This window comes from Sander vitreus, chromosome 4 (assembly GCF_031162955.1).
Source record: "Sander vitreus isolate 19-12246 chromosome 4, sanVit1, whole genome shotgun sequence".
NCBI classification, from domain to species: domain Eukaryota; kingdom Metazoa; phylum Chordata; class Actinopteri; order Perciformes; family Percidae; genus Sander; species Sander vitreus.
In genome coordinates, this window is record NC_135858.1 from 1797755 (window position 1) to 1813950 (window position 16196).

The 16196-nt window shown below is 41.3% G+C and overlaps 1 protein-coding gene across 2 annotated transcripts in view; it reads right to left on the reverse strand.

The window, feature by feature from the left end:
- The window catches only part of iqsec1b (IQ motif and Sec7 domain ArfGEF 1b), a 112836-nt gene extending 104287 nt beyond the window's left edge, over positions 1–8549 (reverse strand). For both annotated transcript variants that reach the window (XM_078247663.1, XM_078247665.1), the window contains exon 1: positions 8496–8549. In XM_078247663.1, the coding sequence (XP_078103789.1) occupies positions 8496–8521 (26 nt within the window). In that variant the 5' untranslated portion in view covers positions 8522–8549. The remainder of the gene's footprint in view (positions 1–8495) is intronic.
- Between the last annotated feature and the right edge of the window lie 7647 nt (positions 8550–16196).

Genomic DNA, 16196 nt, shown 5'->3' on the forward strand with positions numbered 1-16196 from the left:
AAATTACAACTCAAATCACATCTGTTTAAAACTGCTAATTCCACTTGCTCTGCCTATTTCTGTTGTTTCTAAAATTGTTTAATTCTTTATTTGTATTTATATTTTTAAATGTCTTATGTATCCCTGTACAGTGTCCTTGAGTGCCGAGAAAGGCGCCTTTAAATAAAATGTATTATTATTATTATTATTATTATTATTAAATGTATTGTTGTTGTTGTGGGGTTTTAACGCGCTAAATAAATCAAATCAAAGCGGTAGTGACAGACAGCGTTTAGTAAGTGGAAGAATTTGAATGCTGTTCAAATGAATGATTGCATTAATTCATACTGTAACTGAGTGCAACAGGTCGATAGTATGAGCAGATAGCATTAAGTCATTGAGATGTTGTAACTGGTTTTGGCAGATCTGCTAAAAGAAATTGCAGTGCAGTAAAATGCAGCAATGCAGCAGTTTTACTAAGCTGCATCTTTGTGTATTTACATGTGTTTTTTTCAAGTTCAGACTTGAGTTCAGAGACCCTGTGCTGTTGGCAGAAGGGCTGTGGACTGTGATTACTCTGAGAAGCATGCATGAAAATCAATTACAATATATCATGCTCTTCCCCTGATGAAGTCACAACATTCACTAATCGCTTTTTAGAAATAAAGTCGCTAAGAGAAAATCTAGCCAGAAAGTCGCCAAGTTGGCAACGCTACTGACAATGCCCGTGAGTACAGTAACTATAGCTGTTAGCTAAATGTAGTGGAGTAAATGTACTTAGTTACTTTCCACCACTGAACACTATACATACAGCTGGAATACTTATAAGAATCAGAAAAGGGTTTATTGCCACAATAAGTTACACTTATGTGGAATTTGCCTCGGTGAATGGTGCATACATAAACAATCAAACATATTAAACATGAACATGAAATGTACAATAAATACAGGAACAAATATATACATACAAAATAACTGTTGCATGAGAAAAAAAGAGGCTGAATGGGTTGAGTGCAGAATGCAGAGTGCAAATAATATATAGTATATTTGCAATACTATATACTATTATGTACAGGCTGCACACCAGACGGTTACAGTTCAGGTTATAGGTTGAAGTTTCATTTTCAAAAAAATGACATGCGACAGTTTTTATTGCCTCCGGCGGGCAGATCAGCAGCCTCCCTGGTCTGATCCTGTCTTTGAAGTACTTTTGAGTGGCAAGACTGTTAGGCAACATCACAAACAAGATGAAAGGTGAAGCAAAATGTCAGTGGAGTCACACTGTTCAACTGTTCATCTGTTGACTGCTGTACTGTACCCAGAACAGCCCTCCCAGAGGGGGCCTTTAAAACAAACACAAACAGTATCATATTGTGGCTGATGATGTGGAAATGAAGAAGGTAAACAAAAAAACTAATTAGGCCTGCTTCATCACAGTATAGTCTATATCAACGACGTTCCACTTCCGACAACTAAAACAACTTTTGAACGTACACATGTTCCATCAAAACAAGTTCCTTCCCGAGGCTATTTTGCAGAAGCGCTGTCATTGTGTCCGGGGCTTAGCGCTGCCAAGATATGGGAGTACACGAGCGTGTTTCTATGTGATTTTATGCTGACAAAATCAATTTATTTCTGCAAGGTTTCCCTGTGGTAGCGATTTGAATCTGTTTTAATCTCCAAGACATCCTGGTTGCTCAACATGCAGAGCCATATATCATGGCTTCATCTCGTGGTATGTCTTTTTTGTTATTCTTGCCATTCCCAATGCGTAAACTATTTTAGAAATCAGGATCTGTGATGTTTACATCCACCAACTGTATCCATGTTACTGAGGCATCGGTGCAAAGCAGAGCATGACGATAGCAACCTTTTTCATATTAATATACAATTTGGCCATATTGAGATTGCAAATTTACAAAGCCAACTTGGAAGTCCCAAATGTCAGGCTTTTCCCACCAGCACCTGAGAGCAGTATCACAGCCAGTGATAATGTTCAGATAACAGAAACCCCCCCCATCTAGATTAGCTGCAAAATCTAATCAAGCAGAGGTCTATCTTTCTGTCACATTTCACCCAAATCTGTTTTTTAGAGATAAAAGACAAACACACATGGCAAAGCTGAGAACTGAGGGAATTATGGCAACTTTGAGCTATGGCCACAGAGTTATACTCATATCTGCAACAGAGGATTGTTTTTGATAATAATAATTAATAATTTTGTCTGTAATATGTCTGAAAATAGTGAAAAATCTCCATCCGAATTTTGCAGAAGTCCACCTAGAATTAGTCTCGCTTTGCCAGACCTTCCTCCACCACAGCGCTGCGGAGGAAGGTCTGGCAAAGCGAGACTACTATTCCACTAATATACCCGTTTGCATGCAGCCGTGTAAAACAGGACTTTTTAAAAGTTTTCCACCGGCGGCGGACGTGTTCGACCGGGCAAACACAGCCTCCCTCTTTAATTCTTTCAACCAACTTCTTGATAAGGTCGGTGCTGCGATGTTTGTGCATATGATATCCAAGTCTTTGATAATGTTTAAAAGTAGCTGTGTTTCTCCTTCTTTTCTTTTGGGCATGCACCTCTATCGCAGCCCTGCAAACTGTCGGCTGGTTGGTTTGTGTACAACGACCACAGCAACGCACAAAGCTGGTCGAAAGCAGGCAAGAGGCCGTAAACTGTCGCAAACTGCAGCAAAACAAACCCTAATTGAAACTGTCATATTTGCTGAAACTGACCCTATGTTCCAGTAGAAGTACATGAAGCTGGTCATTAAAAACAAATCTGGCTCCTCTGGCTCCACCTACAGCCTGTAGTGGGATTTGCAAAAATCCACCACTCCCTGTTCAGATGCACCAATCAGGGCCAGGGGGGGTGTCTAACTGCGTGTCAATCACTGCTCATGCACACGCATTCATTCTCCCTTGTGGGGGGAGGGGCTTAGGAGACCGTTTTGGCTTTAGCAGAAAGGGGGGGAGGGACCACAGACTGTTAATATTGATGGACACGGCATGTGTGACGTCACCCATTGGTTTGTGGAGATCTGCTATCCGTCGTCGGATGGCACAGCCATCCTGGTTGAGGATGTGACGATTTTAGACGAGAGGGAGGAGTGAGGGAGGACCCACGTTACGTTACACACTTTCACTGACCATAATTCATTCTGTGTTGCAGAAGACTTCAAACTAGTGATTGAGACCATAAACTCATTATGAAAATGTTTACTGAGGTAATAAATCAAGTGAGAAGTAGGCTCATTTTCTCATAGACTTCTACAGAAACCGACCTTCTTTTTGCAACTGCACGTGTCGCCCCCTGCTGGAATTCAGATAGAATGCAGGTTTAAGGAGTGGATTACCGGATACATTGTCCATTAATATTTGCAGTCAATGGGAGGGACTGAGAAGTTGTCGATGTTCAAATTCTTTAGCTAAAGCCTGGATCTTCACAATCCTACCTACAGCACCTTTAAAACCCGAATAATACCGGCATATCACACGTCCTAATCGGAAAATACTAATTTTGTAAAAAGGCCTTATTCGGAATATCTACACGGAATATGCTGTTTACACGTAAATTTACATCAAATTAGGAATATTGTCATATTCGGAATAAAAGTTGAATATTAGTGTGCATGTAACACTGTAGCCAACAACACCTGCAACTGCTACATACTAAAAACACACAGATCTCCTTCTACTACACACTGAGGCTAAAACACAGAGGCTGTTTTCTCCTCTTTGCCTTTGTTTATGTAGCATTTAAACAACAGTGAGGATGAGACCTGGAAAAAAGCAGCATTTAAATCCACAATGAAACTCAGATCATGATTTAGTCATTTTCCTCGACAGTTTAAAGCAATGCACAAAGACTGTGTGACACTGCCATAGTCATCTTTCAAGATGTAAAGGTGCACAGTGAATAAGTCATTAAACTTTAACCAGGAGGTCTCCGTAAATATTTTAGTGACCCATTTATTATTGACAAGTGGGCAGACAGCTCTGGATAGATTTACCTTTGTGATAACAGTAGCTTGGGAACAGCGTTTATACCTAAAGGTCCTGCAGTGTGCTCTGTGGAAACATGCTGACGAAGAATTTTCCAATAAAATCCAATAAATCAATCTGGAACAAAGTGGTGCAGCTCCAGTTGCTTTATTTGATATTGCTGTCATAAAGAGTGATATATGTGGCATTTTATACACACACACACACACACACGCACACACACAGTTTTGACACAGATAAATGACAGCGCCTATATGAACCACATCCACACCATTATCTGACAGCATTGTTTCTCAATAATTAAATGACTCTAATTATTAAGCTTTTCTGAAGAGCCCTTACACATTAATTACTTCGTCACTCAGACTGTGTTGCCATGTTGCCATGTTATTGCTGCTTTGCTCTGATGGCGTCCAAAGATAAAGTCTGAAATAACCATGTGACTGCATCACAGCACCACAGAATATACCTAGTAGACACTTTGTATCACAAATGAACTATGTTAAGATCAGAACCTCTATTTAACATCTAACTCCGTTCTCTTTGGGAAACAACAACAAACTTCAAACAGTTTTGAAGACAATTTGGATGGTGCAACAAGGCAGGCCTGCTTGGTTCTTTCGGGGAATGATTGTAAAGATTTACTGCATTTCCTCTCTAACAGGGACGTTAGAGTGCATCCGGACGCATTTTCTTTTGCGGGGTACAAATGTTCCACCAACACAATTTCCATCCTGAGACTATTTTGCAGAGCCACTGTAGCTGCGTTCGGAGCTTAGCGCCGCCCAAGACGATTGATAGAACTAGTGCTGTCAGTTAAACACGTTGTTAACGGCGTTAACGCAAACCCATTTTAACGGCGTCAATGTTTTTATCGCGAGATTAACGTTCTTTTTGGCCTAGCAGACTTTATAGAAAAACTACAACACCACACCGGATCTAGCTAGACCGGAAACAAAACAACAGGCACGCCGCACACACTTGTTTGGGCTTGCGAGCCGGCCAAAGAGTAGTAGGCTAACGTCACGTTTTGAGTGGACGGCGAGCACGAGACGCCGAAATGGATGCCATTAAGATTCTGAATGGAAAGTTTACTTTTAAAAGTTGCCAAATGGTTCCATTGACAAGACCAAAGTGATCTGTGTGTTTGGTCGTTGTGAACTGAGCTATCATCGCAGCACGTCCAGTCTGAAATACCACTTGATGGCCGAGCACGCGGCTGATGGCCGAGCATACAGCTGATGGCCAAGTACACGGCTGATGGCCGAGCATACAGCTGATGGCCAAGTACACGGCTGATGGCCAATTCTCCGCCCCCTCGTCAAAGCCAGGCGACAATGGATGACTTCAGACAGAAGCACATTTGCACAAAGCAAGCCGATCCACTTTTCCATGTTGATAAGAGCATTAAAATGAGAAAAAATAATGGGACAAAAAGAAATCTAGGGACATTTAGAATAGATAAAAATATGCGATTAATTGCGAGTTAACTATGACATTAATGCGATTAATCGTGATTAATATATTTTAATTGTTTGACAGCACTAGTTTAAAGAAATGCAAACAACCCCGAGCGTTTTTTTCTCCTATCCTAGAATGTATCAGTGGTGTAGCCAGACCTTACTCCACAGCGCGGTGGAGATAGGGCTGGACTGCGAGATTAGATCAGCTGCAACTGCTGAGTGGATGAAAAGTCCCAAATGGAAATCCTCACTATTCTCCAACATTGCTTCACACCAGAACAGAAATATACTACAAACAAGTCAAACCAACGCTCATTATGACACACTCTCATGCTGTCTGTGTTTCTTGGCGACTATGTGATTAGTCAGGGCACTTTAGGAATCTCAGCACTGTAAAACAGACCAACCAGCAGCGACCTTAAGCTAGGGTGGATCACATGATCAGCCATGGCAGTCGATCCCTGGCTCTGAACACGCCTCGGCTTTGCGGCTGTGCCCTGACCGGGGAGGGGAGGGGCTGCTTGGTAATGTGATGAAAACCCTGCTTAGCGCAGGCAAGCCCTGGGTGGAACAGATGGAGAATCCTTCTTTCTTATGCAATCCTGCACTAGTGAAGCAGAAAACATGACTTCTATGTGACTCTCCAGATGTCAGATAAAATAAAAAGGGCCTAATGGAAGTCCTGCGACTAATAGATGAGCTTTGTAGACAGGCGGGTAGTGGGATTACCAAAATGTCAACACAGCCCCCCCAAAAAAGCCTGCTGCCTGGTACTGCTGAGACTAATATGGCACATTTATGAGCTTCACAACACAGTCATTTTAAATAATGTGCTACACGTACAGTTTCACATAAGCCCGATGAATGAAACATTAATCCTCTAGTATAGTTAGTGCAGTCTGTCTTAAATACATGAATAATTCCAGATTTTCTGCAGATCCCTTATTAATATTGATCACCTTCATAAATATTAGCATTGCCAGTGAAGTAATAGTCATTAATCTGAGCAAGATGTTTAGAGTTGTTGTTCTGCGGGACATTCTGTATGTTTTCTGTAAAACAGATTGTAAAATACTCTATTAGTGCATGTATTTGGTTTATTTCATTCAGTGCGTTATATCCGAAATCGGAATTCCCATACCCCGTTTAACAGAGTCAGGTAACTCCTTTAGTAGTTCCACATTGCCAGACCTTCCTCCACAGCGCTGTGGAGGAGGGTCTGGCTAGTCCACACAGCATTCCGGGATGGGAGAAAAACGTGCTCTGGTTAATTGGCATTTCTTTAAACCAATCACAATCGTCATGGCCGGCCCTAACCTTGGAACATGTACGTTCAAAAGTAGTTTTAGTCGTGCAACAGAAAACTTAGATTGGACAGATAGTCTAGCTAGCTGTCTGGATTTACCCTGCAGAGATCTGAGGAGCAGTTAACCATAGTCCTCATGAATCCACCGGAGGTTAGAACGCCAACACAAAAAACATCCGGATGTGGACATCCGGATGAATTTACTGCGGCAGTGCAGCAATCCCGGAAGTGGAACATTGTGGATATAGACTACTCCTTTAGTCACGGGGTATTCGTGCATGTATACACCTTAAACGGGGTAACCTCGTAGGTTATAACTGCCCCTCCCCACTCCGCTGCAGTGTTAAAGGACAATTCCGGCGCAAAATGAACCTAGGGGTTAATAACATATGTTCAAGCGTTCTCTGGTACATGTCTTCATAGTAATCGAATGTGTATCTACCTTCAGCTAGCTTTAGCGCGAATATATCTATACCACTAACAAGACTCAAAATAGTACCACACTTCAACGGTAGCATAATGAGTGTCCCTACATGTAAACCGAAGCATTGAGAACATTGTAAGTGTACAGACAGTTTATTAAAAAGACAGTTTAGAAAGACAGTAGCTTTCTCGTATACAGGCGGCCGCCATCTTGGGAGCTACTGTCTTTCTCTTGCTAATCACCGGTTCGCGCTAAAGCTAGCTGAAGCTAGAGACACATTGGATTACTATAAAAACATGTCCCAGAGAACGCTCGACACGGTACACACATGTTATTAACCCCTAGGTTCATTTTGCACCCGGAATTGTCCTTTAACCCAGAAATAAAAGAGAGCAGTTGGAAGCAATGGCGCCAAAAACAAAAGCAACAACACAAGCTTTAAACCTTAAAACACACTGAGGACTTCACCATGGCAAGTACTGTCAAGAAGACCCATTTTTGGACGGACGAGGAGACACGTTTTAAGTTGTTGTGACTTTGACAAAGGTAAACCGGAAGATAAAAGCCTTATTCCGACCAGTTGTACGTTGGCAGAGCGCCACCTACTGTACCGGAGGTAGAGTTACTCTCGTCATTCTTTCCATATGTCCCCTCTTATATATACATGGAGAACTGGCATATCCCGGTTATTCACGTAGTGCATGTAAACGCACTGATTGTCTCTTACTGCCTTCTCCATGGATCCTGTAATCACAGCTTCCAAAAAGTTATTGTGTTTGTGTGTGTTTAGGGGACTCAACCACTGTGACAGGCTACAATTGGAGGATCCAAATTGACCAAAACAGTGAGACGAAACAGGCTGAGCGAAGACAAAGCACTGATGAAAGGCTCTAAATAACACTCTAGGAAGGGGAAAAAAGCCTGCCTTTCTAAGACCCCTTTCTAAAAATAGCTCAGCTGGTGTGACATCATCAGTGCTATGCAAATACCATCCACCCTTACTTCTGTTGGTGCAGCTGAAAAGTCTGCGTAGAGTCTGTTTTATTCCCCGGTAGCATCTCTGATTGTTTGGACACACACACAAATACATGCACATTCACAATGTCCCTATATATTTTCTATCATTTCTCTTTTTAAAATCCCTTCACTCCATAAATAGGAAATAAGAAATAAAACTTACATTTTTATATATCAAGTAAGCATTTTCCACTATTACGTCAAGTTTTTTCTGGCAAATCCTAACTCTCAGATTTCCTCGACTACCTCTTTATTCCTCAAAGTCCTGCCAGCATGCAACATTTACACATGTACTCACAAGTGATGGTGGCGTCTGTGAGTCATGGCGGAGCTGGGAACCTCTGTGTCTGGTCTAGGGGAGCAGAAGAGCAGAAAGCTGAGGCACACACTGACTAGCATGCAGTTAAAGCGCCCTCGGTCACCCACCTACTCACACACACACACGCACACACACACACACACACACACACACACACACACACACAAACACACACACCTTGACTTGGGCGTGCTGCTCATTCATGCTTGGTCACAGTGGGGATGATGGCTCACGTAAAGCAGTCTCATGATGTAACCGGCGCCACATGTATCTCATTAGCAGCGGCCAATCTCTATTGCATTTAACCTACTTAATCTATAATAATGTACATAGACTAGTACTGTATATCCATTAAGTCTACTTAATCCTGTCTGTATGGTCAATATCTATTAGTGCTTGGAGGCTTGACTGTGTTTCAAAACAAATAGGGATGTAAAGACTCACACTGTACACATATATATATTTTTTTCTGTTCAATTAGAGTCTGATGTGCAACGCTGCAAAGATTAATCGATTCATCGATTAGTTGTCAACTATTAAATTGATCGCCAACTATTTTGATGATCGATTAATTGGTTTGAGTCATTTTTTATGAAACAAAAAGTAAAAATTCTCAGATTCCAGCTTTTTAAATGTGAATAGGTTTGTAGTTTCTTCTCTCCTCTGTGACAGTAAACTGAATATCTTTGAGTTGTGGACAAAATGAGACATTTGAGGACGTCATCTTGGGTTTTGGAAAAAACACTCTAAATCGAAATTTTTCCCTGTTTTCTGACATTTTATAAACCAAGCAACTAATCGATTAATCGAGAAAATAATCAACAACGATAATAATCTTTTAGTTGCAGCCCTATTGAGAATCCTGAGTTACTATAAATTTGAATATGTTTTAAAATGACTGTCATGTGGAGCTTTAACATGTATTTGTTTTTGTATTTCCAGTAATCAAATCCTAAAAGATATCCAGTTTTACAGAAACAATGTAATAATACTACACAGTAAGTATGATTTTTATCACAGTTCATAAATGCAACTTTTCAAAAACAACAATCAACTTTTATATATTACGTGTGTTACGTGTGTCACCCTCACACCATCATGTCTGCTTTCACGTGTGTGTGTGTGTGTGTGTGTGTGTGTGTGTGCATTTGCACAGCGAAGGTGACGACCAAGCAAGGATTATCTCACTGTAAAGGATCTACGTGACATACTAAGCAACGGCTCACTGTACTACTGTACTGAGAAGGGGAGACGGGATTGGTCCGATGGTCTCTATGGAAACCACTGGCTGTGTTGAGGGCAGGTCCACAAAGGGAAAAGCATAAGGGTATCAAATCCTTTTCCGTGCTTCTCACCCAGAGCTGATGAGTCTTTCGCAGCTAATGGACCGCTGTACAAATGACTCGTCAGGTTCAGGCCTTAATCACATTTCATTCTTCTGCATATTTGCTATCCTGGCAAACATGGTAATAAGAGCTTCAGTGAGCAGAGACTACATTAGGCAAATGCTGCAAAAGCTGCTATGAACTCATAAACATTAGGGTGTGAAGACTGCTAACTCTCTACTGTTGACCTGGGGGGTGGCAGAGTCCAAGTGGTGCTAGCCTTTTTACCATTAGGTGTACCCAATTTTACATTTTTTTGTCAGTTCCCATAGAAATTAGTAATTCCTTGTCTAATTAAATATAAATTATTGTAAACAGGAGTAAAGGCTTGTTAAAATCCCAGCGCACTCAACAGAAAATTGTGATTAAACAGTGCTGGTTTTTAAGTGCTTGAAAAATTCTAAAAAATAAGTAGGATCTGAATCAAACAAATACTGTATAACATAAACCAAAGCTCCTTGGTTCTTATAGATCATCAGCTGGCCCATGACCCTCAGATGCTCTTCATCACAGATCATCACATCATATTATGGATGTATGACTAATATACTCAAATGTGAAAAAATGTCTTATCCTTTTGCATATTGAGGAACTTACTGCACATACTTGGTTCATTGGCATGCTCCACCTCCGTGTGGCCAGTTAAAATGTTAGCAGGTCTCCAATTGGTGCGGCAGTAAACGGTATATCTTTATTTTATAGAAATGTCTGTTTTTATCAATCAAATAAAATGTAGACTACTTGGAATTTGCAATTTGGAGAGATAAATGGGAGAGGATCTTTCAATAAAAATCATCCTGAACAATCTGTCCCCCTCACTTTTGAAATGATGCCTACACCTCTGGAAGTCATATATATTAGGTAGGGATGCCCGAATCCAGGATTCAGATTGGGCTGAATATTGGGCTTTTTGATGGGTTTCGGTTTCTGCCGAACCTTAGAATGTTTTTCCACCGAACCGAACCCTACGCTTGCACTACGTAATGACGCCGCGGTTGATTACAGGAAGGTGTTTACGTAGGTGGACCGTTCAATGCAGTAGGCTGAGAGAAAGTGGAAATGGAACTCATGAGCAGAAAAAGTGTTGTTTGGCAGTACTTTCAGTCAAAAGAAGGCCATTCAAGTCCAGCTACATGTTCAATTTGCAGTGAAGTGTGTTTGTACTCTAATAACATACAATGAATAAAATATAAATTCTGATCTGGCCCGCATATCAATTTAAGTTCACAACACATTTTGACCGCCTAGTTGTGTGCCAAACCAAAAATATGGGAAACAGTTTTTTCAAACTGTAATTATGCAACACTCAAAGCAGAATTTGGCAGAGTTGGCAACTTTGAGACTCAGAAGCGGCGTTTTTTTATATATTCAGGCTGTGAAACAGATTGTTGTAAACATGATATCATTGTTTTGCTTGATTTGCTAAATTCAATGATGGCTAAGGATTTTTTTTGCTAACTTTTGTTGGGACTTATGTCGACACAAATGTGACAAAAGTAAAAAAAAAGCAACAAAACGTCAAAACTACAACAAAAACATCGGAGAAAGCCACAGAAAAGTCGGAAAGAGCAACACAACTGTTGAAAAAAAAAGCTACAAAAATGACAAACAATGCGACCAAATTCCGTCAGCTGCCTGTTAAGTATGGTAACGTCAACTTAAATAGCAACACACAGGCCAGCAGCCCCATATTAAAGTGCTCATTATGCTCATTTTCAGCTTCATAATTGTATTTAGAGGTTGTACCAGAATAGGTTTACATGGTTTAATTTTCAGAAAACACCATATTTTTGTTGTACTGCACATTGCTGCAGCTCCTCTTTTCACCCTGTGTGTTGAGCTCTCTGTTTTAGCTACAGAGTGAGACATCTCACTTGAGTCGCACATGCTCAGTAGCTAGGTAAGCACTACTAGCTAGAAGCTAGCACTGCTAGCGGTTAGCCACCTCGTTCTCAATGGCAAAACACTGCTACAACACTATAGAACTACTTCCATGTCCCTGTTCTGCAGGTATTCCACGCAAAGTTGGAAGTGCGCCCTTGTTTAGAAGAAGTCTCCCGGCTAATCCTGCCTTGTACTGACCGAAGTTGGAGAAACAGCTAGCTGATGTGGTATTAGCTAAAGTGGTTAGCACACACCAAATTTTTCGGCCGATGACGTAGAAAGCTGTGCAGATTTTGACCAGCTCACCTGGAGACTGAAGGCAGGATACATTCAGAAACCGTATCTCACTCAGAACAGCACGGATGGCTTTTTTTCAAAGTTTGTATGCGTGTGGAAGCACCAGAGATACTACATAACACCCCAAATCCCAGAAATATGGGCACTTTAAGTGGTGAAATGCCTGCATCTGTTAATTGACCTGTCCCAGGAGAAAAAAACTGGAGTTACCAGTAAAAGAAAAATAAAACACTACCAAGTAGGAGCAATTCAGCTGGATGACACTACGGAGCAGGTCAGGAAAAGAAGGCGTAGCATTTGCTTAGATTGCACTGAGCTGACCTTTTCTCTATTGAGTTAAAACGTGCCAAGCCAGCAGATGATCAGATGCTGGTTTTAGCGGATGCACTGACAGTATTTCAGCCATGCCTTCCATCTCACTGCTGCACATGAGTGAAGTTGTGTAAAGATTAACTGATTAATTGATTAATCGATTAGTTGTCAACGATTAAATTAATCTACTACTTTGATAATCCATACATCGTTTTGAGTCATTTTTCATGAAAAGAAAGTCGAAACTGTGATTGCAGCTTGTTCAATGTGAATAATTTCTAGTTTCTTCTCTCCTCTGTGACAGTACACTGAATATCTTTGAGTTGTGGACAAAACAAGACGTTTAAGGACGTCATCTTGGGCTTCGGGAAACACTGACCGAGATTTTCTTTCACCATTTTCTGACATTTTATAAACCAAAAAACTACTCGCTTAAATCGAGAACATAATCAACAGATTCATTGACAATAAAAAAGAATTAGTTAGTTGTAGCCCCAAAGTTGTGTAACCTCCTGGAGGGTGGAGCCAATCATGCTTTTGTGTGATACAACAGAAGGCTGGAAAAAACAAATAGACAAGGGGCGGGCAAATTGCTTAACAGCAAAATAAAACGCTGCACCATCACTCACAGCAGACAACATGACTGCGGAATATGCTTTGCATGTATCACACTTAGCTGCACATTCCTCACAGGAATACACACTGTGCAGAAATGGCTGAACTTCATTGCCATGACAAGAAGCAAGGCGGAAGGAGGTGCTGAAACATCAATCACAGACGAGGCCTTTACAGCAGTTGTCATGACAATAGCGATAGGTGGAAGCATCCTCTCCTTCCCTCTCTCTGGAGACATAATGACATTCAGTCCCACTCTACTTTAACACAAACGGGCAATATCACCGACGTGGCTGCGGGTCCGTGGGTCCCTCCCACTTGGTGTCGTGTCTTAGTCTTAGCTAATGTGACTGATCCAGATCCAGGGAGATGTTTTCAGTCTGCTCACAGCCAGAGAGAAAATGTACAGGGGGCGAGTTTGTCAGTTTGATTTATAGTGCTGGATCGGTTGCTGCATGTACTCGCGCCATGGTGTACATTTGATTTGCTAAACCCCTCCCTCAACAGCAGGGGATGAGTTAAACCCCCCAGGGGCCATCATCTTGCTTCTACAGTACAAACATCATGCATCTTTAGAGACATACGGAGCGGAGCGACACTGAAAGTCACATCTCTGGTCTGATTCATCATTAGGAATTCATCTCTGGGGAACCGAAAGTCTGACACCATCTCACATCTAAAGACAATCTGTCAAAATGTCAATGAGTTTTTAGACACAGACTAGACGATTTCATAGGACTGGGGATCTTCATGCCGGCTCTGTGGTCGGCATGAAGCTGGACTCACTGGTGACGGTGGCAGAGAGGAGGACACTGGACAAACTGCTAGACATTACTGACAATCCCAGCCACCCCCTGCACACAGTCATCAGCAACCAGAGGAGCCTGTTCAGTGGAAGGCTGCTCCTTTCCAAGTGTAGGACCAACAGACTCAAGAACTCCTTTGTCCCTCATGCCATCATACTCTACAACTCCTCACTCGGGGGGAGGAGGAATAGGGTGAAATAGAGTAAAGAGGACAGAACAGAACAGGAAGGAAGGGAAGGAGTGGTAGCCACTCACTCATTCACTGTGCAATAAATTAATAATCTACTCACATACATACCTGGACACTCTAACTGCTCTGAACTGCTAATTTATGCTAAATGTCATTTATTTATTAGCTGTACAATAACACAATACCATACATAGTCCTATATATCTATATATTTACCTTTATCTATCTGTAGTTTATTGTTGTTAAAAAATATTTAGCTAAAAGTTTATTGTCATTGTTATTCTTATACTGTATTTTTAATTTTTAATACCTCTTTATTTAAAGAGTGTTTTATATGCTGCTAAAATCTGCTGCTTGATATCTAATTTCCTTGCGGGGGTTATCCCAAAAGGATCAATAAAGAGAAGTCTAAGTCTTGCAGGGTCACCATTTGCAATACTTCAACTAGATTTGTACATAGCTAAGCAAAGTAAAGCACTGTAATTTGTAAGTGGTCAATGTATTTTTTGCTCTGTGCACCACATTGACTGCTGCTGTAAAAGAGCGCTGTGGACCCCACAGGTTCATAATTGTATTTTGAGGTTGTACCAGAATAGGTTTACATGGTTTAATTTTCAAAAAACACCATATTTTTGTTGTACTGCTCATTGCTGCAGCTCCTCTTTTCACCTTGTGTTCAGGTCTCTGTTTTAGCTACAGAGTGAGACCTCTTTTCTTCTTCTTCTTCTTCTGTACTATCTTTGATTGCACTCGCACATGCTCAGTAGCTCAGATGTAGATCATGTCAGCTAGCTAGCTCCACAGACAGTAAAAGAAAGGCTGTTTCTCCAACTTCGGTCAGTTACAAGGCAGGATTAGCCGGGAGACATCTTCTAAATGAGGGCGCACATGTAAGTAGTTCTTTTGTAGATTATGGTGAACTTGTGTGTGTTGTAACTGTGCTTTGCCATTGAGAACGAGCTAGCATGCTAGTGCCAGCATGCTAACGGTTGCGGTTAGCCAGCTTGTTTCGGCTAGTGACGTAGAAAGCCGTGCAGATGTTGACCAGCTCACCTGGAGACTGAAGGCAGAACACATTCAGAAACCGTATCTCACCCAAAACAGCATGGATGGTTTTTTTTTTCAAAGTTTGTGTGGAAGCACCAGAGACATAAAAATATATTTTTTTTGTGATTTTTTCATAATATGGGCACTTCAACTAGTCGTTTTGGTGCCTAAACCTAACTGTCGTCGCCGCATAGCGCTCACTTTTTGTCGGCTAAACTCAACTACCAATGGCCGCTGATACAACTGACAGCTCACGAAGCTCTGTAGCTGGCGGTCGCCTAATTTCGTAGGGTATTATAAGAATTGGTGTGCATAAGTTTTCGTACAATATGGTATGAACCCGTTGACGAGAATGCGTTGGAATTTACAAGAAGAAAAACTGTTAAAGCAATGGAGCAAAAACAGAAGCTGCTTTTAACCAAAAACGCCAAAAAGACGACACAGAATGTGGACACGACGTGGTACAAATGGGAGAACACGTCAAAGCGGTACTCTTGTTCACTTCACAACTCCACCAGTATCTCTTCCTTTTCCACAGTCCAACAGAAGCGAGACTCGTTTACTATCTAACCGTTTTGCTGCTTACGATAATAGAGCTCAATAGTGTGTTTCCGGAAGGAAAAATCCCATTCATTTTCTCTATAAGGATTTTGATTTTCAGCCATGATGTCTAAACCAGCCAAGGTAGACTGACCCAGAGCTACGAGGTCGTGAAACGAACGTTTCTGCTCCTGTAGAAGCTAGAATTCTGTATGATATCAACCTTGTTTTAAGAAAAACATGTTTTATGCACGATCTTATGGAGAAATACTACACTACCCACAATGTTAAGCGTAACAGCGATGTTTACCATGGAAATGTTTACCACCCGCAAACGGCTAGAGCGAGCTGCTACCACTGATGTCTATGATCGTTTCTGTACACAGTCTCGTTGTACCTTTGCCTTTTCTTCCGTTTTCCAAATGTAACATTTTTTTCAACAATTTCTGTAACAGAAAGAAAGACCGTAAATATGGGAACCAACTTGTCCCAGCAAATCCATGGACATCGCTGAGCAAATATTTTGGTTGTGAGATATCACAAACTTTGATTCACAGGAGACACAGCATCATCATCAAGCAGCACATGTCTGGAGGCGCGAAAT